The 14183-nt window shown below is 57.4% G+C and overlaps 1 protein-coding gene across 1 annotated transcript; it reads left to right on the top strand.

The window, feature by feature from the left end:
• Positions 1-8314: 8314 nt before the first annotated feature.
• LOC722431 (mastin-like) lies at positions 8315-10541 on the top strand. Its single transcript, XM_015125257.3, has 5 exons — positions 8315-8502; positions 8678-8858; positions 9010-9284; positions 9837-9997; positions 10098-10541. The coding sequence occupies exons 1-5, from the start codon at positions 8442-8444 to the stop codon at positions 10266-10268; spliced, it is 849 nt and encodes a 282-aa protein (XP_014980743.2). The 5' UTR covers positions 8315-8441; the 3' UTR covers positions 10269-10541.
• Positions 10542-14183: the final 3642 nt, after the last annotated feature.

Genomic DNA, 14183 nt, shown 5'->3' with positions numbered 1-14183 from the left:
GCCCTTCCAAGCTCAGGTCCTGGGATTCAGAGGCCACGGTGGTGCTCTCTCGCCCCAGGGGGCCTGACGTACACGTTCCTTGGGGGAGGGCCCATACCTGCACCTCCACAGGGTCAGAGTCAGAAAGGACAGATGCCCCCTTGCAGGGAGTGGGAGTCCAGGCCCACCAGAGACAGGCCCCTTCCCTTCAGAGTGGGTCAGCACGGGTCAGGGCTGCTGGCCGGGCTGGACCAGGTGTCCACCTGTGGCCCACAGCCCCACCTGAGTGGCACCCTGCTCATTTCCCGCCCACTCTCAGCCAGCGTGTGCAGGGGCCTCAGGCTGAAACTATCTGACTGTGGGGTCTGCCGGGTGCTGAGTTCTCCTGGGAAGGGCGATTCTTCCGAGGGGACCCTGAATCCCTCTGCCCTTTCCTGGGGTTGGGGCCCAGCTGTGCTGTCTGTAGATTGCCCACGGCACTGACCAAAGGCCTCCTCTGGTGCCTCTTGCTGGAAAACCAGGGTCTGGGGTGGCTCTGGTCATGGGAAGCGGTGAGCCAGCCTGCTGGGGTGTGGGGGAGAGGACTGGGGGCTGCACCCTCTCTCTGCGTTTCTGGGACTGGTCTCTGACCTCAAACTCCCCATCCTAATGCAGCCCTGCAGGCCCGGGGAGGGCCGGAGACCTGACCCAGAGGAGGGAGACCTGACCTGGAGGAGGGAGATCTGACCCAGAGGAGGGAGACCAGGCTCCTGCTCTGTCCGGAGTTGGGCACGGGATTCTCTCCCCGTATCTCAGGCTGTGTCGGCCCCACCGCGTCTTCCTCTGGGGGCTGTGTCGGCTCCTCGGGTGGGCTGTGATGCAACGTGGGCGGGGTGAGGGGGCTGCGGCTTGGGTTGGGTAAGGCCCACGGTTCCCACTATCTCCTTCATCTCTGTCTGCTGCTCTGTGTCCAGCAGGGCCGAGAAGCGCACTGGGTGGGTCCCTGGCTGCTGAAGGGGGTTCTCCACCACGAGACTCAGCACAGAGTCTGGGGGTCAAGGCCTCTGGAGATTTTGGTGCCGGGAGCCGTGAATATCTCCTCACTCACCATCTCGCGGACGAGCAAAGCAGTCACACTGTCCCGTGTTCTCCACATCATAGAAAATCGCCCTGCACGTTAGCGAGCGTTTCCATCTCGGTGTTTTTAGGGGTTTCTCACACCGCGCAGGGCACTGTGAACAAAGCCTCCGCAGAGTGAGACACGTCAGAACACCCACCGAGTCTGAAGTCCACTGCAGCTGCGCTGACGTGCCCTGGTCTGCACCCACGTGAGTGTTTCACTTCCACCCCTAGAGAGGACAAGACTCTCCCAGAGGCCAGGTTTCTCCACCTTTCATCAGGCAACACTTGACACCTTCTGGTTCTTGGAGAGAAGACAAACGTCCCCTCCCCGCCAGGTGTCACTCCCTTTCATCCTAAGAACAACTGTGACCCCCAAGACGGGGAGGGAGACAGAGAAATGGGACCCGCATGTTCTGGGATTAGAGAATACAAGTCTTTAAAATAATCTTGGCAGGGCGCAGTGGCTCATGCCTGTCATCTCCGCACTTTGGGAGGCCGAGGTGAGCAGATCACCTGAAGTCAGGAGTTGAAGACCAGCCTGGCCAACATGGCGAAACCCCGTCTCTACTAAAAATACAAAAACTAGCCGGGTGTGGTGGCTGACTCCTGTAATCCCAGCTGCTCGGGAGGCTGAGGCAGGAGAATCACTTGAATTCGGGAGGCGGAGGCTGCAGTGAGCCAGATCACGCCACTGCACTCCAGCCTGGGCGACAGAGTGAGACTGTCTAAAAAAAATCTGCCAGGTGTTTTAAAGACTGAACTCAACAGACATTTGTTGATTGACTGAAAGATGGTACTAGCACCAGCTCCAGCAAGGGGAGAAGCGCCATGCCCCCCATAGGCTTTATTTCAGGAGAGCCGTCAAGCTTCACACAAGGCAACGGAGGCTCCCAGGGAGGAAACCGTGTACTCAGCATCACGGTGCCAAGTTGCTGATTTAGAATGAGGTCATTCTCCTGCCTCAGCCTCCTGATTAGCTGGGACTACAGGCGCCGCCACCACGCCCGGCTAATTTTTTGTATTTTTAGTAGAGACGGGGTTTCACCGTGTTATCCAGGATGGTCTCCATCTCCTGACCTCGTGATCCGCCTGCGTCGGCCTCCCAAAGTGCTGGGATTACAGGCGTGAGCCACCGCGCCCGGCCATTCAAATCTTTTAAATCTTTTTTATTTATTTATTTATTTATTTATTTATTTTATTTTATTTTATTTTATTTTATTTTTTTGAGACGGAGTCTCGCTCTGTCGCCCAGGCTGGAGTGCTGTGGCCGGATCTCAGCTCACTGCAAGCTCCACCTCCCGGGTTCACGCCATTCTCCTGCCTCAGCCTCCCGAGTAGCTGGGACTACAGGCCCCCGCCACCTCGCCCGGCTAGTTTTTTGTATTTTTTAGTAGAGTCGGGGTTTCACCGTGTTAGCCAGGATGGTCTCGATCTCCTGACCTCGTGATCCGCCCGTCTCGGCCTCCCAAAGTGCTGGGATTACAGGCGTGAGCCACCGCGCCCAGCCCTAAATCTTTTTTAAAAGCATTTCTGTTTTCTCATTCTGGAGTTTTGAGAATTCTTTACACCTCCTGGATACAAACATTGTATCTTTAATAAATATTTTCTCCCTGTCTGTAACTTTGTTTTAATTTTCTTAAGAGTATTTTTTGATAAGGGTTTTTCATTTTGATAAAATCTAGCTAAGAAAACTATTTTTTAAAATGGGCCAGGCACGCTGGCTCAACCTGTCATCTCAGCACTTGGGAGGCTGAGGCAGGAGGATCCCTCGAGGCCAGGAGGTCAGCACCAGCCTGGGCAACATAGTGAGACCCCGTCTGTATTTTAAAAATGAATTATGCCATCTTTCAGCTAGTAGTCTACTATAATATCTTTTCACATTGTTTTACTATCTCTCTTTTTCTCTCTTCTGTAAACAGTATATGTCTGGATTTGTTTTTTATATCCATCATGAATATTTGTTTTTTTTTTTTTTTAAGATGGAGTCCCACTCTGTCACCCAGGTTAGAGTGCAGTGGGGAGATCTCTGCTCACTGCAAACTCCACCTCCCAGGTTCAAGCGATTTTCCTGCCTCAACCTCCCGAGTAGCTGGGACTACAGGCACCTGCCACCACGCCCGGCTAATTTTTTTATTTTTAGTAGAGACTGGGTTTCTCCATGTTGGTTAGGCTGGTCTCAAACGCCTGACCTCAGGTGATCCTCCGGCCTCAGCCTTCCAAAGTGCTGGGATGACAGACGTGAGCCACTGTACCCGGCCATGCTTGTATTTTTAAATTTCCTCTTTTTTTAAAGTTTTTTTTTTTTTTTTGCTAATATTTGTATAATATTTTAACTGGTAAGTTCACTCTTTCATATTTATTAGAATCATTGATTTACTCAGACTGGTTCCTATTATCTTATTATTTTATAAATTCAGTTATTTTTGTCTCCTTTTTTTCCCCTTCTCACCTTCCTGAAACAGACAGCTATGTGTGCCCTCAATCAGATAGAAAGTTTATCAGCCTCTCACATCCCCTGGCCTTTCTTCGTCCCCTGAATCCAGCATGTTGATACCATCTGGACTGTTAATTCTGGGTTACTGTGGATACATTTTCTCTTTTTCTTCAGTGTTATCAGTTTTTAAAAGATAACATTAAACTTTATCACGCTGTTTGATTTCCTTTGCTGAATGTACCTCTTGCAACATTTTCTCTAATTGTCTTTCCTTTTATTTAAGAGTTTTGTATAGACTGTTTTAAACGATATGAAAAGTTCGAGATGCACTGTGCCTGAAAATGCATTTATATTGCCCTCAGCCTTGGGTGGCAGTTTTCTTGGATAGCATGTTCTGGGTTCTAAGTTATTTATTTATTATTATTATTTTTTGAGATGGAGGCTTGCTCTGTTGCCAGGCTGGAGTGCAGTGGTGCGATCTCAGCTCACTGTTAAGATCAGAAAGATACCCTGTTTCTTTTACCCAGGTAAAAGAAACCCGGTCTCTACTAAAAGTACAAAAATTAGCCAGGCATGATGGCAGCCGCCTGTAATCCCAGCTACTCAGGAGGCTGAGGCAGGGGAATCACTGGAACCCAGGAAGCAGACTGCAGTGAACTGAGATCGTGCCACTGCACTCCAGCCTCGGTGACAGAGCGAGACTTTGTCTCAAAAAAAAAAAAAAAAAAAAAAAAGAAAGAAAGAAAGAAAAGAAAAGAAAAGAAAGCAGACAGACTTGTTCACAGAAGCAGCCAGAGTCAAGGACCTGGACACTGACCACCCTCCTCGGTCGCTGTGGATGGGCTATTTAAACATCCACAAGGAGCCACTTTGCGCTTCTCAGCTTGAAGAGAACTAAAAAGCATGGTGCTGGGGGAGACCCGGGGAGATCGGCACTCTCAGAGCCGAGGGCAGGATGGAAATGGCTCCAGCCTCCCCACAGGGCAAGCTGGCTGCAATCCAGGATGGGCCGAGCCATTTCCACCCTGTGTGAGCCGAGGAAAAACAGGCCCCAGAAGACTCTTTAAACGGTAGTGCTGTTTGCCAGGCGCGGTGCCTCACGCCTGTAATCCCAGCACTTTGGGAGGCTGAGGTGGGTGGATCACCTGAAATCAGGAATTCGAGACCAGCCTGGCCAACATGGTGAAACCCCGTCTCTACTAAAAATACAAAAATTAGCCAGGTTTGGTGGCACATGCTTGTAATCCCAGCTACTCAGGAGACTGAGGCAAGAGAATTGCTTGAACCTGGGAGGCAGAGGCTGCAGTGAGCCAAGATCATGCCATTGCACTCCAGCCTGGGCAACAGAGTGAGACTCTATCTCAAAAAAAAATAAATAAAGGTAGTCCTGTTTATGTTTGTGGTGGCAAGAACCTGGAGATAAAAACTACAAACTCTTCAATTGAAATGAATGAATCCCTTGTGTAACCATATCGACATCCACACTGCAAGGGGTAAAATGCGTGGACCAGCCACGCTGGTATCAATGTAGATGACGGCAGACACGCCGTCGCCGGGGAGAAACGGAACGCTGTGGTGACGGAATGGCCGTCTGGGTCCCCTTGGAGGCACAGAAGTAGCCCTCCCTCCCTGCACGTGGGTGGACCATGCGGGGATGGCGACCCTTCCCCCGAGGGCTGTGGTCAGCCCTTTAGTGTCTGAGGCCCAGAAAGAGGAGCAGCTGCCTGGGTGGGCAGGGGTTGGGTAAGAATGGGTGTGGGGTGTTCCTGGGGCTGTCCATCTGACTCTGAACGAAGCCGCTTGCGGGAGCCTGCCTGCTGTGGGCTATCGTCAGGGGGAAACGTGTGGCAGGGCACAGACGCTCCCCAGGCCTGAGGCGTTTATGCCTCTCTCTGGACAGAAGCCTGTGACTCTGTGAGCAGCCTTAAGGGATGGAAGATGGAAGCAGGCCGGGCACGGTAACCCCAGCACTGTGGAACGCCGAGGCAGGCGGATCACCTGAGGTCAGGGGTTTGAGACCAGACTGGCCAATATGGTGAAACCCCGTCTCTACTGAAAATACAAAATTAGCTGGGTGTGGTGGGTGCCTATGATCCCAGCTACTCGGGAGGCTGAGGCAGGAGAATCGCTTGAGCCTGGGAGGCAGACGTTGCAGTGAACCAAGATTGCGCCATTGCACTCCAGCCTGGGCAATAAAATGAGACCCTGTCTCAGAAAAAGAAAAAAGAGATGGAAGCGGGGATCGGGGCCACTGGTCGGCGTGTGGGAGGAAACTGGGAGACCCCCATACAGGTGGCATCTGCCTTCACCTTGATTGTTCTCTAAGTGACCCCAGCTCCATGCCCAAACCTAGGTCTGCAGACCAGTGGCAGGCACTGAAGGCCTGGCAGAGGGGAGGAGAACGGGTCCTGCTCTGTGTCGGAGACACTCCCGTGCAGGCTCCCACCCTCGGTTGGCCTGGGGGCATCTGCACCCTGCAGGGTGGGGCTTGGGCTGGGGCCCTGCAGTGAGAGATAGGGATGGGGCAGCACCTGCCGTTACTATCCTCTGACCTCTTCCTGAAACTCTGTGGGCGGAAGGGAGTGCTGGCCACGGCTGAGGCAGCAAGAGTGAGGTTCCAGGAGGAACCCACCCTGGGCCGAGGGTCCAGGCACGAGGGCGTCACATCATCCTGAGGACCCTGGTGCTGGGGGCCCGAGAGGTCCTGAAAGCTCCTTCCCCTGGTGAGCAAGGAGAGCTACGGCGCCTCGCATGAAATAAAAATGAAGTATACAAATTAAGGCGTGGTGACAGGCGCCTGTCATCCCAGCCACTTGGGAGGCCGAGGCAGGAGCATCGCTTCAACCCAGTGAGCCGAGATCGCGCCACTGCACTCCAGCCTGGGTGACAGAGCGAGACTCTGTTTCAAAAATAAAACAACAAATGTAGGAATGGGGGTCACACTCCAGGCCATAACAAGGACCCCCTCCTCGCCGAACCCACAGGCCCTGTCCTCTTCCTAAGGGGATGGAAGACTCCTGCTCCCTCCCTTCCTCCCTCCCAGGTCGGGCTGTCTTCTCTCAAACACACACGCCTCTTCCAACACTTAGCAAAACGTTCTCAAACCCTCAGACCCCCTGGAAGCCGGGCCCAAGCCATCTTCAAGCAGCACTGCGTGGGCTGCTGGGATCACAGTGGCTTGTTAGGAAGGGAAGATGCAGAGAAACGTCCACTGTTGTCTGCTGATTCTTTCACAGCAACGAAACCACAGTCCACCAGTGACCTGTTGGCCGCACAGGGATCCAGAGCCATGTCCCGGCCTCAGAGGCTCTTGACTAGAGTCACATGGGATGCAGGGTGGCTGGGAAAGGCATGGAGTTGGGGCACAGATGCTTGTCCTCACTTGGGGCCAGCGCCCCGTTCCCTCCAGGTTTATGGAGTCCCACCTTGGGTGCCTCGGCAGGGGAGGGGCCTCTCCAGCCCCAGGCAGTGCCCTTCCCACCTCCCCCCACGTGGGTGCCGTCTGTGACCCAGATCTGCCAACGGGGAGGATCCAGCTGTACCGGGAGCCAGAGGGTCTGAGAAGCAGGGACAGGTGCTTCACTGGTTGGGCTGGAGGGTCTGTGGTATCTGAGTCATTGCTGCAGTGGGGGCAGCTGTGATGTGGACCCCACCCCGGGTCCTGCACAGGTGACCACACCAAATGACAGCTTGGTCCTCCTCTTCCCTCACCCTGGAGATTCACTGGAGGGGACGGTCATGTCCCTGGGACCCCCGTAGTGCCCTGACCCTTCCTTCTCTCCACCTGCTTGGAGGACTCTGCTGTGTCCATTGGAGCACAGTGGACCTGAGATCCCGGGCGACGTTCCTGGGCCTCCCGCCCCAAGCAGGGCGTTAACAGTGGACGGTGTGGTCCATTCCGGCTGTTCTGGGTAACAGTATGTTCCTGGAAAGGCCGGGTCCGCACCAGTCCCGTGGTCTCTGACAACCCTCTCCTTTGGCCTGGGTTCTGGGCCTCCTGGAGCCTATTTCTGGTTAGTAACTGTGTGTCCTTTGGGGCCGTGCTAGAGCCTTTTTCTGGTGGTTTGGGGTGTCCAGACCCTTGGGGCACTTGGTACCCAGAGAAGCAGGACTCCTGAGGGCGGGGCCAGGGCTCAGGGCCCCGGCTGCAGGCCCTCCAGTGGCTCTCAGAGACGCTTCCCTCTGTCACAGGCTCCAGTGCCGCCCTGAACAGGCCTTTTCTTCTCTCACCGTCAGCCTCTCCAAACTCTCCTTCACTGACAGGACAGGCCGGTGGAGGGCGGCACACGGCCCGTGTCCGTCTGCACCTCCCGCCCTGCCCCTGCCCCGTGGAGGAACGTGAGGTCTGTGCTTCCTCTGGTCATCAGGCCCCACAGCCGCAGTCAAGGGGTCAGATTTTTTTTTTTTTTTGAGATGGAGTCTCGCTCTGTCGCCCAGGCTGGCGTGCAGTGGTGCGATCTCGACTCACTGCAAGCTCCGCCTCCTGGGTTCCCGCCATTCTCCTGCTTCAGCCTCCTGAGTAGCTGGGACTATGGTTCCCGCCACCACACCCGGCTAATTTTTTGTATTTTTAGTAGAGATGGGGTTTCACCGTGTTAGCCAGGATGGTCTCGATCTCCTGACTTCGTGATCCGCCTGCCTCGGCCTCCCAAAGTGCTGGGATTACAGGCGTGAGACACCAAGCCCGGCCGGGGGAGGAGATCTCTTTGGGCACATCTTGAACCCACGAAGTAGGACTCCCAGCCTCCACCCACTTCCTGTGATGGAAGGATAAAGGGGGCCCTGAGCGAGACAGCCCCGGGAGGGGTGCGTGTGGAGGCCAGTGTGGGAGGGAGCTGCTCCTGTCAGAGCCGAATCCCTGAGCTCAACCTCCGTCCCCAGAAGCTGGTGTTTGGGGTCCCCCTCCCCACTGCAGGCCTCTTCACAGATGCTGTGGCTGCTGCTCCTGACCCTCCCCTGCCTGGGGGGCTCCGTGCCCAGGAACCCAGGCGAGTCCAACCCACCCAGTGCCCCCTCTGCCCGGGACCCCCTCCCTGCCCTGGGCTCAGAGCGCCAGCCCTGCCGGGGACGTGGGGACCATCTGATTGCCGGTCTTTCCTGGTGCCCCTGAGCCCTGGGAAGACCCTCGTCCGGCCCCCTCACGCCCCTCCCTTGCCTCCCCAGAGCCCGGCGCGGGGCGTGAGCTGGTGGGCATCGTCGGGGGCTGCGACGTCTCGGCCAGGAGGTTCCCCTGGCAGGTCAGCTTGAGGTTCTACAGCATGGAGAAGGGCCTGTGGGAGCACATCTGCGGGGGCTCCCTCATCCACCCAGAGTGGGTGCTGACCGCCGCCCACTGCCTCCAGCCGTGAGTGGAGCCTGCCGTCCCCTCGGCGGGTGGGAGTGGGGGTGGGGACGGGCAGGTGTCCTGTGTGCCGGGGGCCCCTCCCGGGATTCAGGGAAAGCCCCGGTCCTGAGCATCCAGCCTTGCTCTGAGAGGTGCCCGTTCCTCTCTCCAGGGAGGAGCTGGAGGCCTGTGCGTTCAGGGCGCAGGTCGGGCAGCTGAGGCTCTATGAGGACGACCAGCCGACGAAGGTGGTTGAGATCGTCCGTCATCCCCGGTACAACAAGAGCCTGTGTGCCCGGGGTGGTGCGGACATCGCCCTGCTGAAGCTGGAGGCCCCAGTGCCGCTGTCTGAGCTCGTCCACCCGGTCTCACTCCCGCCCGCCTCCCTGGACGTGCCCTCGGGGAAGACCTGCTGGGTGACCGGCTGGGGTGACATTACACACAACCGTGGGTGTCAGCGAGGCTCTCTGGGGAGGACGAGGGGCTGGGTCTTGCGGAAAATCCCTCGCTCTGTGGCTTCTGGGACCCCCTTTGCAAGCTCCCTTGCAAACCTGACCCCCTTTGCAAGCCCAGGTTTTGGACGTTTCTGGGACGGACATCAGGAACGGGGACTTGCTCTGGGCAGGCAGTTTTGGCCGCCGCTCCAGACCCGGTGTTTCCCAGCTCCACTCTGCCAATGGCAGCCGAGGCCAGGCTCCTCCGCTGTGGACGGAGGGTTGGTCCGGGGTCCTGAGTCCTGCGGCTTTGCCCCTGCTTCCAAGAGGAGCCCTGTGTCCTGGTGCTGGGCTGGAGTCCAGACCCTCAGATGTCATGTGGTCAGATCCTGACTATAGTGGACTTGGGGAAACTGAGTCACTGGGTCAGGATTCATGGGTGGGGGCTCCCCTGTGCTCTCTGCTGAAGGTCGGGGAGGCCCCGCATTGGGTGGAGTGAGGTCTTTGTTTTAAGGAAGAAGCAGGGCCCCCCACGTCCAGGTTCAGCTCCATGTTCTCCCCACAGAGCCGCTGCCGCCGCCCTACCACCTGCAGGAGGTGGACGTCCCCATCGTGGGGAACAGCGAATGTGAGGAGCAGTACCAGAACGAGTCCTCAGGCAGCAACGACAGGGTCATCCAAGACGACATGCTCTGTGCCGGGAGTGAGGGCCGGGACTCCTGCCAGGTGGGACCCCAGCCCCGCCCTGCCTCCTCCTGCCCCTGCCCACCAGCCCCGTCGCTGTGGGTGCATGCAAGGGCTTTGCTGAGCATCTCTCTCCCCACAGCGTGACTCTGGAGGCCCCTTGGTGTGCAGGTGGAACTGCACCTGGGTCCAGGTGGGGGTAGTGAGCTGGGGCAAATCCTGTGGCCTTCGTGACTACCCCGGCGTGTACGCCCGCGTGACGAGCTACGTGTCCTGGATCCGCCAGTACGTCCCTCCGTTCCCCAGACCCTAGCTGGGGTGCAGTGGGGTCTGCATGATCCAGGAGGCCCCGTCTTCCTTGTGGACACCCCTGCTGCTCCCCAGTCCCAGCCTCACCCTCCCGCGGGTCTCTGCCCCGAGACCCTTCTGCTGCTCTCAGCCTCTCAAGGCTCTGTGTTTTCCTGCCGGCAGGGGGCTCAGGGAGCAGGGGAGGGGCCCTCAGAGATGAGTCGGGAGTGGGAACAGAATCCCAGAAATCCTAGATGACTTCTTGTGACTTGACTCCATTAAACAGTGTGGAAACCGCTCTGGGTCTGCGGTGTGTGTCTGGACTGTGGGAGCAGCTGGGGGTCACCGAGTGGGGTGGCCAGGCTTGGCTGCAGAGCCCGGGTCCTGGCACTCTCAGGCCAGGCAGGAGAAGAGGGATGGGCCCCAGGGCTGGGAGGGGACGGCTTCCTTTCTGCTGCACCCCCTCCCCCAGCGCACACAGGTCTGTCAGGGCCATTGACATTGGAGCCTCAGTCCCAGGCTGACGGACTTCTCCTTCCCTCCGCTTTCCAGAGCCACCTCCTCCTAGAACCCCCGCGCCCTGACCCACCACCAGGGTCCTCCTGGTCCCACAACATGTGGCCCTGAGAGCAGCTGGCACGGTGCGGGGTCCTGGTGCCCATGGGGCCCGGTTCTTTCTCCCGATGCTCTAGGCCCCTCCATCCCCAGACAGTGTTTCCGGCCGACTCTAGACTTTCTCCTCCTTTTCTGGCACAAAATCCTCTTTTTTGGATTTCAAATGTCCTAAGTCAAGATTCTCTGGTTTGTGTTCTGCAAATGTGACCCCACAGTCCCAACCCCAGACATGCTTCCTACAGGGGTTCTGTGGGCCCACGGGTTCCCATGACAACCACAGCTTCCCTGGGAAGCAGGAGGCCCCTGGGCACCTCTGGATTTTCTGGCTGTGACACGTCCTGCTGGTCATCCTGGACACCTGGCCTGGGGCACAGGAAGGTGCCTCTGAATGCCCAGAGCCTGAGATTCTTGGGGGGTGCTGGTAGAAGTAGAGGGTCCTGGGGTGGTGGACAGCACAGTGGGGAGAGGTGGACAGCTCAGGGCCCCCATCTGTAACCTGCCCAGTTTCTACCTGACTCCAGGCCCCACACTAGCCCAGCGTCCCTCGGGAACCTCTGGGACAAATGACTTTAGTGGGGCCGGGCGCGGTGGCTCACGCCTGTAATCCCAGCACTTTGGGAGGCCGAGGCGGGCGGATCACAAGGTCAGGAGATCGAGACCACGGTGAAACCCCGTCTCTACTAAAAATACAAAAAATTAGCCGGGCGCGGTTGTGGGCGCCTGTAGTCCCAGCTACTCGGGAGGCTGAGGCAGGAGAATGGCGTGAACCCGGGAGGCGGAGCTTGCAGTGAGCCGAGATCGCGCCACTGCACTCCAGCCTGGGCTGGGCGACAGAGCGAGACTCCGTCTCAAAAAAAAAAAAAAAAAAAAAAAAAAAAATGACTTTAGTGGAAAGAGCCTGCTGTCTGTCCTGAATCGGCCGTGGGGTCCTGTCCCCGTCTTGGGCTGCATCGGCCTCATGCTGTGTGGGGTTGGTTGCGTCTCCTTGGCTCTGTGGTGATGCAGCATGGCGGCCGGTGCACTTGATGACGCTCTGATTAATCTCTGCTTGAACCAAGAGCTCAGAAGCGGGTGCTGGGGCTGCTGAGCCGGCAGAGCAAGGGTGTCCAGAAAGGCAGGCGAGGGGCCACGTCAGGGCCGGAGAGCCACTCCCTCCCCACTTACTGTCTGTGTGTGGCCTGCTGGAGGTCAGCCCCACAGAGCTGGCCTTCCCTGCGGGCATCCTGGGCTGCCCTTCTGTGCAGGCCCCAGAATCTCAGGCAGAGCTCAGCTTGGGGGGACCTGCCCCGATACTTCAGTCCCTCCCATCAGTGCCCAGTGTCACTTTGGGAGCCACGTGGCAATTCAAAATATGAAGGCTTGAGAGCTGATCTCCCTCCCGCGTCGTGGATAAATCCTGGAGACAGCTGGTGCTTCTGTCCAGAGTCAGCTCCCAGGGGCTCTCAGGCCATTTCCTCCCCAGCCCCACACCCCATCCCTGCCAGATGCAGCGGCAAGAGGTGGGTCGTGGAGGGGTGCACAGACACCCCCCGGACCCCGGGCATGGGAGAAAGGGAGCCCCTTCCTCACTCCTGGAGGCCCCTCAGCTCAGACCCCTGCTCTCGTCTGAAGATTTGTGGTCCTGCAGATCCACATGTTGAAGCCCTAACCCCTGGGGCGATGGGATCGGGAGGGGGTGCTTTGGAAGGTAAACAGGGCATTCATGCCCTTAGAGAAGGAACCCCAGAGAGCTCACTCTTCCCTCCCAGCCTGGAGCACCCAAAGAGAAGGCACCGTTTATGAACCAGGAGGTGGGTCCTCCCCAGACCTCGGACCTCCATCCTCCGGGGTCACTGGGAATGAATTCCCGCTGTGCGTAAACCGCCCGGCTGTGGCGTGTTGCAGCCGCCGGCAGAGTCCCTCCGGGCACGGGTGACCCAGGCCTCCTCACAGGCCAGGCGAGGGGTCTCCAGGAGGTCTTTGCTGACACGAAGGCCTGCGGCTGAGCCTGCGGCTGAGCCGGCTTCCCGAGGCAGGGGAGGGCACCAAGCAGGGGAAGAGCCCAAAATTCTGCCGTCCACTCTGAGAGGGGAGCCGGGCACCGCGGCCACAGGTCGAGAGAACAGGGAGATCCGTAGCGGTGGATGGAAGGTTCTTGGGGCCCGGGGGAGGGGTGACAGGGATGGGAAGCGACAGCCACCAAAAGGGTGTGGGCTTTTCAGGGCGATAAAAAAGTCGTACAATTGGGAATGGCGACAGCCACATGCCTCCGAATGCGTGAAAATCGATGAAGTTCCACCCTCTAAATGGGTGAATTGTAGGTTTTTGTGAACTCAATCTCAATAACTCTGTTAAAAAAAAAAAAAAGAAAACCCAGATAAATATGAAAAACTAAAAAGAGGTCAGGCACAGTGGCTCACACCTGTCATCCCAGCACATGAGGGTGGATCACCTGAAGTCGGGAGTTCGAGACCAGCCTGGCCAACATGGAAAAACCCCGTTTCTACTAAAAATACAAAATTAGCCGGGCGTGGTGGCGCACGCCTGTAATCTCAGCTACTCAGGAGGCTGAGGCAGGAGAATGGCTTGAACCTGGGAGGCAGAGGTTGCAGTGAGCCGAGATCGCCACCACTGCACTCCAGCCTGGGCAACAAGAGCGAAACTCGGTCTCAAAAAAATAAAATAAGAAGTCTTCATTTCCCCAATTCTTTCACAACGGCAAAGCCGCAACACGAGCCCCTGAGGGGCCTCCTCGTCATACGGGCCCACACAGGGCCCCAGCCTTCCAGGCACCCCGCCCTGCACGTCGGGCATCACCAGGGCCCTGTCCTCCTGAGGCAGGGTCTGCGGCAGGACCACCCTGGGCGTGTGCGGTTATTGGAGTGTGGGGAGTCCCTCTGCGGGGTCTTGGCAGGGGTGGAGTTTCTCTCTTCAGGCAGTCACTGGTTTGGGTGGGGCCCAGCAGCAGCGGCACAGGGCTCACAGGTGGTGGCCAGGACACGGCGCCCACCGGCGTCCTCCACCCTGGTCCCTCGCCTCCCAGGTTCCGTGCTGATTGGAGGCCTCTCCCAGGAACAGGGAACTCCTTCGGGTGATGGTGACAGTCTCTCTTTTTTTTTTTTTTTTGAGACGGAGTTTTGCTCTGTCACCAGACTGGAGCGCAGTGGTGTGATCTCAGCTCACCGCAACCTCCGTCCTCCAGGTTCAAGCGATTCTCCTGCCTCAGCCTCCCAAGCAGCTGGGATGACAGGCACGCACCACCACGCCTGGATAAATTTTGTATTTTTAGTAGAGACGATGTTTCACTATATTGGCCAGACTGTTCTCAAACTCCTGACCTCGGCTG

This window comes from Macaca mulatta, chromosome 20 (assembly GCF_049350105.2).
Source record: "Macaca mulatta isolate MMU2019108-1 chromosome 20, T2T-MMU8v2.0, whole genome shotgun sequence".
Classification (NCBI taxonomy): domain Eukaryota; kingdom Metazoa; phylum Chordata; class Mammalia; order Primates; family Cercopithecidae; genus Macaca; species Macaca mulatta.
The sequence above is the reverse complement of the archived record's forward strand: the minus strand, read 5'-3'. Positions and strand labels throughout refer to the sequence as shown.

Bases quoted from the DNA above. Each gene is read 5' to 3' on its own strand.
- LOC722431 (XM_015125257.3), top strand. From the start codon at position 8,442: ATGCTGTGGCTGCTGCTCCTGACCCTCCCCTGCCTGGGGGGCTCCGTG. The intron at 8,859-9,009 runs GTGAGTGGAGCC...TCCTCTCTCCAG, and splicing joins GCCGCCCACTGCCTCCAGCC to GGAGGAGCTGGAGGCCTGTG. The intron at 9,285-9,836 runs GTGGGTGTCAGC...TTCTCCCCACAG, and splicing joins GGGTGACATTACACACAACC to AGCCGCTGCCGCCGCCCTAC.